The sequence below is a fragment of the Ochotona curzoniae genome, unplaced genomic scaffold (assembly GCF_017591425.1).
Source record: "Ochotona curzoniae isolate NIBS_2020 unplaced genomic scaffold, NIBS_Ocur_1.0 contig_3190, whole genome shotgun sequence".
NCBI classification, from domain to species: Eukaryota; Metazoa; Chordata; class Mammalia; order Lagomorpha; family Ochotonidae; genus Ochotona; species Ochotona curzoniae.
The window spans coordinates 2,750,510-2,764,293 of NW_024465751.1; the positions used below are offsets into that span (position 1 = coordinate 2,750,510).

At 46.0% G+C, this 13,784-nt stretch overlaps 1 protein-coding gene across 1 annotated transcript in view; it reads left to right on the forward strand.

Moving 5' to 3' along the window:
- The window catches only part of OC90 (otoconin 90), a 28,957-nt gene extending 16,034 nt beyond the window's left edge, over positions 1 to 12,923 (forward strand). Inside the window, exons 8-12 of the mRNA XM_040979441.1 lie at positions 1,006 to 1,056; positions 5,799 to 5,915; positions 6,790 to 6,961; positions 9,485 to 9,591; positions 12,643 to 12,923. Of these exons, the coding sequence (XP_040835375.1) occupies positions 1,006 to 1,056; positions 5,799 to 5,915; positions 6,790 to 6,961; positions 9,485 to 9,591; positions 12,643 to 12,923 (728 nt within the window). The remainder of the gene's footprint in view (positions 1 to 1,005; positions 1,057 to 5,798; positions 5,916 to 6,789; positions 6,962 to 9,484; positions 9,592 to 12,642) is intronic.
- The last annotated feature ends 861 nt before the right edge of the window (positions 12,924 to 13,784 follow it).

The window sequence follows — 13,784 nt, forward strand, 5'->3', positions numbered from 1 at the left end:
GTGAGCATGCATATGTGGGTTGTACAGGCATCTGTATGTAAGAGAATGGAGGGTGTGTATGTGTGTGTGTGCTCATGGACAGTCATGTGTGAGGGGTGTGTAGGCATGTGTGGATAGGAAGGGGTGTGTGTGTATACCCTGGATTTAGAGGGAGACTATGAAAGAGAGGTTGCTTTCTTACAACTCTATCCAGGGCAGAATGGCGTCTTAGTAACTGCCCCAACAAACTCAGCAAAACATCATTCTTACTCGATAATACAGAACTTATAAACATGTGAGAGACACTTCCATGACTGCTGTTCCTTGTTCACCGAAGTTTCTACAATTTCTCAGTTCCAGGTTCTTTCGGCACAAATTCAAGCTGTGCCTCAACAAAGTTACCCCTCCTCTTTTAGTGCTGGGATCTCACTGCCACAGTCAATCATGCAATATTTTCTTATGAGGAAAACTGTGTGTGTGTGTCTGCAAGTACGGGCATGGTGGTACATATGAATGAGTGTATACTTAGGGAATGTGTAGATGGTTCTATATGTCTGTGTGTGTGGAGGGGTGTGTGTGAATGTGAAGGGGTGTGTATGTAGATACGTGCGCATGGGTATGCAAAAGTGTGTGTGTGCACACTCAGGGTAAGGCATATGTGTAAGTGTGCCGTGTATGTGTGTGTCCTCACGTTTCTCTAAGCGCTCCCCACTGCCCCCTCTCGAGTTCGTTCTTTTCCACTCTTCCATCTTTCCTCCCCTTTGAACTGGGGTTTTCCCAAGATGGGAAACTTGGAGTTTGCAATCCCTTCATTGCCTTTAGTCCATGTCCAGAAGTGTCCACTTCCTCAATCAGACTCCAGAAGTGGGGTCTATGTTCTGGGAAGGACAGGAGAAATGAGTCGCTCCTCTGGTGGACACATGGACAAGTCTTGCTTTCTGCCCTGGTCTGGTGGCCTGCCAACTGATCCTGTGCCTGGTGTTGGCCCTGTGCTGCACTGGTCATTTGGGGTCTCTCTGTTTCCAGAGTTTCCTGTGGAGCCCACAGATATCAGCCTGACAGCTCTCTCAGGAGAAGGTGAGTTAAAGGAGCTGGGGTAGAACCAAGCTGTTTTCTTACTGGGCCATTCCCAATGGGGCTGGCTGGTGGCCCACATGCCCATGTTATGATTGTTCCATAAACATAACCAAGCATCAACTCCACTAAGATGTCCCCTGCCTGGGGTTTTCACAGAATTGATTCTGTGTATATATATGCCACTTGTCTGCACATCCTAATCTTTGCAAGTGACTCCTCAGGAGATCACTCTGCCGGCCACCAGGGTCCTGGAAAGTGTGATGTTTCCCTTTGAGTCCCAGTGATGCCAGGCTTTTGTTCTATTTCCAGCCAAACACCTGTGAAATAGCCTTACCATAAGGACTGATTCCTTATGGAGATACAATGGCTCTTCACTGTTGCTTCATCCCAACACATGTAAAGCTGTAATCTGGGTTCATTGAGTAAGGACCTACTTAGACACCCCCATAAAGCCTTATTACTTGCTCATAATGCTCCTGGCCTTGTATTTTAGGTGCTAGACCCCAATCCTGTATCCACAGATGAGATGAACTCCGGTTGACTTAAACTCCAAACTGGATGGGGGAACTGAAGTTGGGTGTTTTTGTTTTCACAGTGGCTGCTGAGACCAGAGCTAACAGACTGACCACTGTCTTGGGCCCAAGTAAGCAGAGGCACATTGGAAGCATATAGTGTGGGATGCCACCTATACATTTATATCCAGTTTTGAAGATCACTCTGGGCAGGGGCTGGAGGAGATATTATGATACTATTTTAGAGAACCTGTAGGAACCAGAGACTCAAGGAGATTAAAAATTCCAGTGGACTCAGTGAGGCTAGTCTTGTTTCATTATTCCATGGTAACTCCTGGTAAACAGTGTCCTTCCCCAACATATCTAGGCCAACACTGCATCAGCACAATTATCTGCTCACTTTGCAGGTGGTGACCAGCAACCATAGGTCTTTGACTAATCAGTCTATGTATATTTGACAATTATTTACTAATGACTGAGATTAAAGGGCAGTTAATGGGCAGTGACATTGACGAGGGCCTTCCATGTGGCAGCACATTCCACACCTCTTACATGGGCCCAGTTATTAGTCCATGTTTCCAAGAAGTCAGTTCTTTTTTTCTAAAAAGGTTTGTTTTATTTATATTTGAGAGGTAGTTTTACAGAGGGGGAGACAGAGAGAAAGGCATTCTGTCTGCTGGTTCACCCCCCGTGTAACCATAATGGCTGGAGCTAAGCCAAACTGAAGCCAGAACCGAGGAGCTATCTGGGGTCTCCCACATGGGTGCAGGTCCCAAGGTTTGTGCCCATCCTCTACTGCATTCCAAGGCTACAAAGATGGAGTTGGATGGGAAGTGGAACAGCCAGGATATGAACCAGTGCTCATAAAGGATCCTGCCATGTGTAAGGCAAGGATTTAGCCACTGAGCCATCATGCCAGGCCCAAGAAATCCATCCTTATCCCCATTTTGCAGTTAGAGGAGAAGCTGTGGGAGGCAGAGGCCTCTGCCCCAGGGGTTCTAACATCAATTTTACTTTGAAAGAGAATGGTTTGCTCTTGTTTAGAATGATCTTGAGTTTTGCTCATTGTTGGAGCATTTGTATTCACATCAGGAAACCTCATAGCCTGATTTTCATTACTACTACCATGGACTTGATCTAGGAGCACTATGAATTTAAGCCAGTTTCTTTTTTTCCAAAGTATTTTCAAGTGACCATTTCTAGCTTTTGGCCATCCAACCAGTGGCGAAGTAATAGTCTGGCATCATGGTGAAGTGTGTTAAGTCTTCAGCCATGCTGGCTTTGAATGTGCTACTGTCCAGCTTTGTGTCCTTGGGGAAGTGACCTAACTTCCCTGCTTATCTTCTTCCTCATCTCTGATTGAGGGAGAGCATAGCACTAACTCACGAGGTTGCTGTTAGGTCACTTCACACCAGAAGCTGTCCTGCTATATCTGGCACACAATAATAACCACATAACTCATAACAGAGAAACAAGCTTAGTAGTTTCTGGAATTCCAGAGCCAGCAGCTTTACACATAACTCTATTGAGGCAGACCATGGTGGCGCAGCGGGCCTGGGAAGGGACTGCTAGAGAGCAAGACAGGCCAGGCCAGGACTCACACTACTTACCCTGTTTTGCTTCCTTTTGGGACTGATTCAGGCCAAGACAGCAAGGACACAGAAAGCAAGGCTACTCCTCCTCCAGGTAAGTACACTCAGCTTTTCACTCCTGCCTTCTCATTTTTCCCAGTGTGCTTATGGAATCAAGTGGGCTCCATAGGGTATCCCTGCAGATACCCTACTCCACAATGCTAAAATCTCCTATAAAATGGCATAGTATTTGCACGTAACCTAAGCACTTTTCTCTGTATACTTTTGCTCATTCTAGATTATGCGTAATACCTAAGGTAATGTAAAGAGGTATGATATCGTATTATATGGGGATATTGATGAGAAGAAAACCTACTCATGTTCAGTAGCTCCTTGTCTCCCAGAAGCTCCTTGTCTCCCATCCTGCTTTTCAAATACATAAACACATCTTTAAAAAATTAAAATGAGAAAAGATTTCTATGCATTTAAAATTTCAAAAGTAGCTCTTTTTCCCCATCTGTCTTCTGCTGGACATCAATAATGGTGCTATGAGTCTCTGGGTGGGGCTGGCCCCTCACTTTGGAAACTCTGAGTCCAACCTAAATTCCCAGTTCTTGACTGAATTTTCAAAAGTGCACCATCAGTGCAAAATATGACATGGCTAAGGTCTGGGCTGACTGTTGTTGGGGAAGCACTATGACCTCAGCACGGGAATGCTGCTGGCAAAAAGCAGGAATTTGTTCCCCAGTGGGGCAGCTGGTCCAGATGGGGGAGTAACAGCAGATGCCTTCAGATAAAAGGGAGTGGGGATCAGAAACTGGATTAGTACCAGTGATTGAGGAAGGTTTTCCTCCAGCAGCAAGGGCTTTGGCTAACTCAGCAGTGAACAGGTATTGCGCTTCTGGAAATCTCCATGTGCTTATAGAACTTTCCATCTAGAATGCTTTACCCTTGGATTCAAGGTACAGATATTCTACATTCAATGTACATATAAGATGGATTATTGTGACTGTTTTCTCATTGCTGGGTATTTGGCTAGACTGACTGCTCACAGACACACAAAAAAGTACTGAGAATCTGTTTTTGCAAGCAGAGCTAGCACAATGTAAACACCCTTTGTTTGTCCAAGGTTACAGATCTACTATGAAGCTGGGCTAAACATCACACTCAAAACCCTTAAACTCTAAATCTTTCCAGTTAAGTATCTTAATTTGATGAGTTTCCAGAAGATCAGAGCATGTTATAAGCAACCCAGTTAACTGGTTTTTATCCGTGGGATGAGAAAACTAGATTAGACACCAACCTAGGAGATGAGATTCCAACGGGACTTTGTTACCAATGGAACCTAATCATTGAGCAGAAAGAAGATCAGATGCATGTAGCAAACCAGTATGGTGGGTTTGGGGCAAGACTAAAGTTCCATGACACCAAGAAGCCCTGGCCCTACCTAGTGCTCTGGATACTGAGCCAAGTCAGCAGATTGGTAGGGCTGAGCCTACCCCTGCTCCCTTCCCTTCCTTTCCCTTCCCTTCCCTTCCCTTCCCTTCTTCCCTTCCCTTCCCTTCCCTTCCCTTCCCTTCCCTTCCCTTCCCTTCCCTTCCCTTCCCTTCCCTTCCCTTCCCGTTCTGTTCCTCTCCTCTCCTCTCCTCCCCTCCCCTCCCCTCCCCTCCCCTCCCCTCCCCTCTCCTCTCCTCTCCTTTCCTTTCCTTTCCTCAGACTGCTCATCTCCAGGGGGTAGGTAGAAGTGATGCACCAGGACAGAGGCGATTCAGAGACAGCTGGGAAGACTGTGAGGAATGACATGATAAAGAAGGGAGGATCAGACTTTGCGCTTAATTTTGATTATGATAAGAAGCTGGGGCAACACGTGAGCCAGGAAATACACAGATCTAAGGAAGAGCTTTGCTTACTTACATTGTTGTGCACTAGGAGTTGCCTTAATGTCCCCCTACACTTTAAATTTGTTTACTTTTGAGAGGCAGAGAGAGAGACAAAAGGAGAAAGATAGACAGAGCGAGCATTCCCATTGACTGGACACTCCCCAAATGCTGCAATGATCTGAGTTGGGACTGGGCCTGAGTCAGGAGCTAGAGCAATCCAAATCTCTCATGTGGGAGGCAAGGACCCAACTCTGTGGGTTGTCACCACTGCCTCCCAGAGTGTGTGCTAACAGACAACTGGAGTCAGAAACCAAAGCTGGGAACTCAAACTAGGTATTATAACGTAGGATTCAGCTTAGCTGGAGTTATAACTGCTGTGTTAAACACCTGCTCAAGCTACCATCGTTTCTTACCTCTTCACTTGCCATGAGCTCTTAGAGGGGCCTCAGTTGGCAGGGCATAGTAGTAAATGTGATGCTCCCACACACCTGGAAGGTTGTGAACATTTTTATTAATGACATGCTTCCAGATGGTCCAGCATAGGCTCATATCAGTGTTAATGTTGTCATAGAAAATTTGGGCAGGGTCAGTACAACAAACCCATGGATTTCTGAAAATATCCTTTGATTTCTGCAATCCCAGTTTGAGGCACACTCTGCTCATGCATTGTATCTGAGTATCCACCTGCACATGGCCTCAGCCATGTGTCCATCTGTCTGTAAGCAGGTCTCTCCTTATAGGTACCCTGTAGCTCAGCAATTAACCTGTACATTTTTCAGAATCTGCAGAGATTTTTGCTACAGTAAAGAACATAGCTCTCAGTTCTGCTGGTGCTCGATCTGCGGGGTTGGTGATGTCATCTGTTGAAAGTAGCCCTGAGGAGACCACTGGAAAAGGTGAGCAGAGGCAAGCAGTTTGTGGAGTGTCTGTCTTCTCTGCCCTTGGGAACCTGTGGCTAGGTTGTTGGCAAAGCACTTGATGGTACCTTATCCTGTTGTTGTGACTTCTGGGATGAGCACCTCAAGGATCAGAGAGGCCATGACTTGTGTTGTCGCTCAGCTATCGTGGGGCTGAACCTATGAGAAGAGCCAAGATCCCTTGACCTTGTTGTCTCCTAGATCTTACTTAGCCCAAAAGGGAAGAGAGTCATCACCTTGATGACTTAAAGACGATGAAGCACTTGGGTTTATATAATCGTTTCCCTTATTTCTCCTGGGTCTGAAACCTTACCTAAGGCCCCGTGCCTATAAGCATCGATAGGAAGAGGGATACAATAGAAGACTGTGTGAATATCTGGTCTTACCCTCCATCATGTCCAACATGTAGTATTCAGCATCTGAGCATTATAAGCAGAGGGAAGAGTAGGAAGAGGGGAGACGTGGACAGACAGAGATGGGAAACCAAGATCTCTGAGTGTCAATGTCAGCCACATGTGTGAAGCCTAGGAGGATAGGACTCCCTCTTCCTGTCCCCAACATCTTGGGCAATGACCAGTAAATAACATGACCTGAAGAGTATCTTCAGTTCTTATCCCCTTAAGGGAGGTCTGGTAAGGAGTCTGCAAAGGAAGAGAAAGACTTGCTCTCTGAAAGTCATTGCATTTCAGACAGTGGAATGAATCCAACCTAGTTTTCCCATAAAAATGTTGACCCAAGGAGTAAGACATAGGGATTTCTGGCAGGTCCCAGAGTTGGCCTCCTACAACCTGGGACACTGCCTTCATCTGATGGACATAGTTTTGCCCTCATGAGAGTCCCTGTTGTCCTTCAGCCTGTGACAGACTCACCTTCCTGCATCTGGGAAGTGGGCAGAACACATTGGCAATGCCACAGCTTGGAGAGATGCTTTTTTGCCTGACGTCCCGGTGCCCAGAGGAATTTGAGTCTTATGGCTGTTACTGTGGACAAGAAGGAAGAGGCGAGCCCAGGGATGCTCTGGACAGGTATGGCCTGGGGTCGGGAGGGGCAGGCAAGGAGGCATTGATGAATAGAGCTGACATTTCCTGTGTCTGAGAATAAGAATCCTCCTCTACATTGGATGTCACTTCAGTTTCACCAAAAGCTGGAAGAGGCAGAGACAGACAGGTGCTTACGTTTGCATGTGGGAGTCTAGAGCCCCTTTGGCATGATCACAAGCAGTGCCCCACAGATCTGCAAAGGCACTCCAGGTGCAGGGCCTGTTTTGTAAAGATCAACTTAAAAAGTAGAGTATCTACTTGGTATGTCCTACAGGAGGCCACAATGAAATTAGCCCCTCCACAACTTTCAATTGCTATTTTTTAATCTGCCACCCAGAAAAATTTTCACTTGTTCTCACACATTCATTAATATATTTATTCACTTAGATATAAAGACCCATGTTTCTTCATTGTTTGCTCTTTCCAGGCACTTTGCTAGATATAAATGTTATTAAAACTAAACAAACCTAAAAGAACCAAGGTGCTTGTATGCAACAGGGTCTCCTATAATGGAATAAATGGACAACAAAAATGTCACCCCATGTAATCAGTTATGCTGGGCAAATAGGAAGCTGGGGAGGCCTCAATCTGAGTTTGAGAAACATTGTAAAAGTGGTGGACTTGATCAAGTATAAGGACTGATCTCATGTGGAGGATGTTGCAGTCCATTGCCAGTTGAGGGATCTACATTCGAAGGCATGTGTGTATGTGAATATATATATGAATACATACATGTAAATGCACATATGTATATATACCTACATATATGCCTATATGTGTATTTACACATGTATATAAGAGTATGTTCTTAGATGGTGACGTTGTGAAAGTCAAACCAAAACTATAGATGAAGCTGACATCTAATATGAGAGACACAGTCATGGCAGGAGCGCAGAGCCGAGCAGCTGAGGCAGATGCTTCTGGAGGCTGTGTTTCTCTGCCTCCAACTCCACCACAGCACCCTGGCCCCTGAATTCCTGCTCCCCAGGCTTTCAGTGAGAGGCATTGGGGCTGTGCTGCACGGGCAACCTTCAAAAGCAACCTGCCGCCAAAGAATGTTAATAATATCAAGCATTAAACCACCCTGTAGAATCTAGGTGTATTTATACTATGTAGTTCAGCCAATATGGTGTCTGTTCTTCAAGACAAAGAGGTATTCAGTGTCAAGACTCCTGTGTCATAGCATTCGGTGATACAGCTCCAAAGATAGGAATTCAGCCAGCAGCAGCCGCTGGGCACTACTGAGTGCCAGGAGAAGGAGGAGATGATACAATGGCGGTTCCTGATGATTAGCCAATTTCAACAACAAAATAAAACATGAACAGCTTGGCAACTCAGGCAGGAAATGGTTTCTTTCATGCCCTTAGGAAGAAACTGAAAATCTAAAAATCAAATAGGAAACTGTCAACCAGAAAGGATTAGGAAAGCTGATGTAATTTTCTCCACAGACATACTTTAAACTTCATGTCTACTGTACATTATAGGTTACTACATGATTATTACGAGTGCTACAAATATATATATGATATCTGAATCACTGACTCTGGATAGTATCAACTGTCACTCTCACCCAACCATGCCGAATGTACACACGAGATCGCCAGCTCTTCTGCAGTAACTGCCAAACAAGGCAGACACTGAGCTCACCCAGCCATCACCAGGTGGCTCCTCCAACTGCAGGCAGCAAGGTCTGGAGGGAGAAGCTGCAAGAGTTGGGGACTCAGTTCCACCTGTGCTGTGTGTGGAACAGGCAGTATGAGAGGGCAGGGAAGCGTGGATTTAGGGGGCACTTGCAGCTGCCTGTTTGCTATGGTCTAAGAACATCCATGTGGCCAGGGCTGATGCTGAGGCTGTGAGACTAGATTGGGCCTCGAAAAGTGGCCCTCAAAGGCAGGATGCTGATTTGTTCCCTTCTCTGCACTGAGGTTCTGCCAGTTGCTGGACACTTGACTAGACATAGCTCTTCCTTAATACTCAGGAGAGTGACTCTCCACTCTTTAAAGGCTAGGACAGAGATATACCATTTGGTGGAGATTTACTGTTAAACTCTGTAAAACGGAGAAAAGGAGGTCAGTGCCAACTCATATAGAACCTCTGTGTAAACTGGAAAATGGTACCCCTTCCTCAAGATGATTCGTTTCTCTCTGTTAATATACTAAATTTGCACATCTTTGTCATCATTAGTCATGTGCATTCGGTGAATGCTAATGTACATTGCACATCTTTGTCATCATTAGTCATCACAAAAATACAAGGAACAGTTTAAATAGTCAATCACAGATTACAAGATGCGGCCCTATGTATAGTGCTTTGTGCCTTACAGAACCTGAGCAAGCATGCAAGACCTCGCTAGGTGTGCCTGAGTCAGTCTTGCATGCACTGATAAGAAGGCACTGTCTTCTCTTGAGACTACAGGAAGTTGGGGGCAGGTCTTGATGGGTTATGGGATGGAAGGGACATCCTAGAGCAGCTGGAACTCTGGGCAGTAAAGCGTCTTCTCCACCTTAGGTGCTGTTTATCCCATCACTGCTGCCTGGAGCAGATGAGGAGGCTGGGCTGCCTGCCGGAGAGGCTCTCCCAGTCAGTGGTGATGTGCATGGATCACATCCCCAAGTGTAAGTGCTGTTCACCTCTTTGGGCAGTTTGTGCTTCCTCCAGCCAAGTATTCATCAGCTGATGCATGCAGGTGCTTTTCCAGGCTCTTCCTGTGCACATGACATCATGCTCTTGGAGCATTGAGGTACAGGCTATTATATCTATTGTGATGCTGCAGTTTCAGGAGACTGTGTTGCCAAAGGTTACAACATCACTTAGAACAGGTTGGGAACACTGTCAACAGCCCACCTTTACTGAGCATGCATTCCATGCTTCTCAGACCTACAGACCCATGGCATGGCTCAACATCACAATAATTCCATGAGGTAGCACTGTTGCTCTTCCTCCTCTATAGGGGAACTACCTGAGGCCCAAAATCACACAGGCAGATGTTTAAGTGGTAGAATGGGCAGCTGGACTATAAACTCTTGTTGTCGGAGACCCAGAATTGACCTGTAACTGTCCCAGTGGGTTTTTAATATGTTCTTCTTTTCCTAAGAAGTAGAACCCTTTTCCCCATTGAGATTGTCTGTGAATTCCCAGAGAACCCGGGAATGGTTCTGACTGAAAGGCGAGCTGGGTGCCCAGCTGTATTCCTAGTGGCAGAGCCAGGGTGTCAATCAAGATCTCAGGCAAAGGCTGGTCTGCAAACTGCTCCCTCTACCCTCTTATGCCAGGCAAGTGTCCCACTCAAGTGGGCAGCCGATCTGACAGCAAATCCAGGCATGCTTTAGGGCTGGCCCTGTCAAACTCTGACTCTATGCCTTCATCCATGCCAGCAGAGTCCTCCCTGTTCTGCCTACAGCTGAAAGGAAATTGAAGCCCCAGAAGTTTACAGGAACCTCATCGGGTTCCTCCCCCCCCCACCCCTTTTTTTGTTTTAGAGCTACTTGCCTTGCTTGAGGGATGCCTGGCTCTTGCCTAGGAATGGTCTGCTCACATGGCACTCACTCACTCATCCATTAAGCTATGCATTTAACCAACAAACTTTCATCAGCATCCAGGAGGACAATGGATGTCCACCATCCTTGTGTCAAATCACTCACAACTGGGAGGAAAGACAGCCAGCAGAGAGATCATGCTAATGTCATGTGCCAAGACAGAACAGGCAGTCTAGGTGCCAGGGAGTCTGCAGTATGACAGAAAGGTATTGGGAGAAGTCAGAAGAGGTGCAATTTGACAAAAGGTGAACAGTTTCTGGATGGCCCGGTTGGGTGTGGCTGTCCCAAGGGAAAAGAGGAAGACCATGGTGTTTTGGAAATGCCAGGTATCTCAGACAAAAAAAAAAAAAGAAAAAAAAAAAACTAAACCAAACAAAAACATGGTTCTTAACTACTGCGTGGGGGATACTAGTGGTCCGAAGTGAAAGCTGGGAAGAGACAGGGACCAAAGCATTAATCCAAAGCACCTGTGCATAAAGACTGACCTGTCCAGAGCTTGTACCATGGGAGAGCATAAACTCACAGTGAGTGGTCCAGAGCATGTAAGTGACATAGCCTGACAGTGTTGTCACATGATGTCAGGAGGCACTGATGCCACATCAGGCCAGGAGGTCTCGCCTGGAGGAAATGGAGTCTCCTCCCTCCATTTCCTCCCCAGGAGCTCTTAGGGAGACTGCTTTCCTGGGGGCACTAGAGCCCACCTTCGGGGAGCCATGAGCAGTGTCCTTCTCAGGGGCCTTTGGGTGGCTACTGAGGATCGAGGGCATTCTGGCCTGGGCTTTATTGACCCTGAGAGCGGGGTAGGACAAAGTTGCTCCAGGGATCAGGACCTATCCATGTCTTCATACTGCCTGACCTCTCTGGCTGTACCCCACTGCTTCGCCCACTTCCTGAAACTAAAATGCAACCTCCATATCTGATGATGTGGAAATCAGGAGGCATGGAGGCTCTGTGTGGTTAACAAACAAAAAAAATATCACTGAGGGGGCCCTTCATGGTGGGAATAGATTTTTAAAAAGGCTTTGCATCATTGCAAACCACATCCATCTAAAACAGTATTTACAAAAAGCTGATCTGTATCTACCACTTTGTAATACTTTGTAATACATTGTTTTCACTGAGTCACATCACTCCAACTATGCACAACTTATGCATTAAAGAAATAAAGTAGGTTTGCCAGATGTAGCTAATATAAAAATATATGAAACTCAACTGAGTTTACATTTTGGATAAACTATATAATTTATATATATATTGTGTGTATAAATATGTATGTGTATATATATACATATATATCTATATATAAAACTTTTGTAAGTATATCCAAAGAAGATATATTTTCAGGCATATGAAGGGTCTTAGAAAAATGACCTTAAAACATTTTAGTTGCATGCAAAAATTTTTTTCAAAGCATGCATACTTTTAATTATACACTTCTTTATGAGCTTTTTGAAGACTTCACATATGCATGGATTTCAATTTTCATGCACTGAAATAAACCTTCCTCTCCATTTGCAAGAACTTTCTGAAGTATCCTCAGCCAATTCAGGTTTAACTGCTCCTCTTGTGTTTTATCATGTAATATTAAAACAGGATAGAATTTCCATTTGACAGTTGAGTATGCAGGCTCAGAAAAGTGCAAATTAACAGTTTAGAACAAACAATATTTGCTGAACATTAACATGAGGAATATTTCCCGAGGATGGGTGAGGTGCTGGGACACCATCGAAGGTTTCTAAGTAACCCCAGAGCCAAGGGGCAAGCTGAGTAAGCAGCATGCAGCATGTGTGACCACAGCCTAGTATGGGGCTGGAAGGAAGCTCATGGAAGAGGCATCTTATATAAGCAGAGAGGCTCAGGAAAGCTTCCGGGAAGAAGAGACAAGCTAGTTTTGTCAGACAAGTCAGGGAGTTCACTAGAGGAGAGAGCTGAGGACAGGAGTTTCAGAGGGAGCTGCTCAGCTGGAAAGCAAGATGGACTCCTACCAGCAAAGAGCATGACAGATGCCACGAGCCAGGAAGATGCTGTGAAGGGGGGATGGCTGGAGGGGTGGTCAGGTGGCTGCTGTGGCCCTCATGTGCCTTCCTACATCGTTTCATGTCTGCTACTTCTCTGCCTTTGCCCCCTAAGGTGCTGGACACAGTCTGTGCCAGAAGCTGCTGTGCGCCTGTGACCAGGTGGCTGCTGAGTGCATGGCCTCTGCCTCCTTTAACCAAAGCCTCAAATCGACAGACAGGCAAGAATGCCAGGGCATGCCGGTGTCCTGTGATAGCATGCAAGGAGGGCCTGCAGCCTCATCCCTGGGCTCCAGCTCTGAAGAGAACAGCGAGGAGGCCACATCCCATAAGGAGGGCCCAAGAAGAGCCAGAAGATTCCTGAGGAAGTCCCTTGGTCCTCTGGTGACTCCATGACTCCTTGAAAGCTAGATTCCCAGAGCACGACAAGCACTCCCTGCAGCTTGGCCCCTTCTCTGCCTTTCTCGTGTTGACCCTCAGCCTGTCTGTCTGTTGGAGCCTCAGAGGCTCACAGGCAACCGAGGGAGTGAGAACCTTGCCCACATGCAGTTGTGATGCTTGTTAACTCACATGTGCATAGGCAACTATATACCCACTGTTGTGCACAATAAATGCTCCCATCAACATGTCTGTGTTACTTTTTTAAAGATGTGTTTTTTAAATCAGAAACTTAATTATACAAAGAGGAGGAGAGACAGAGAGGAAGATCCTCCGTCTGATGATTCACTCCCCAAGCGGCCGCAATGGCTAGAGCTGAGCCAGTCTGAAGCCAGCAGCCAGGAACTTCTGTGTCTCCCACATGGGCGCAGGGTCCCAAGGCTTTGGACTATCCTTGACTGTTTTCCTGGGCCACATGCAGGGAGCTGGATGGGAAGAGGGGCTGCCGGAATTAAAACCAGTACCTACATGGGATCCTAGTGCAGGCAAGGTGAGGACTTTAGCCACTAGGCTACCATGCTGGGCCTTGTCAGTGTTACTTTTAAGAAATGTTTACTAGATGCTAGAGCATCAACAGTTTGTGAAGCCAAGACAGAGACAATGAAAATTTTAAAAAATTCCTCATTCCTTCATCTCAGAAAACTATTTGCTAGACAAAAAATAAAACCCAAAACAACAACAACAAAAAGAAGGGAGTGTATTTCATCAGCTTCTGAGAACACTGACAATTCACTTATCACCCACCGGTGATTCCTGACAGCTGACTGCCTTGCCACACTTTTCTCTACATGAATGACTGTGCTACAACAAGCACTATGA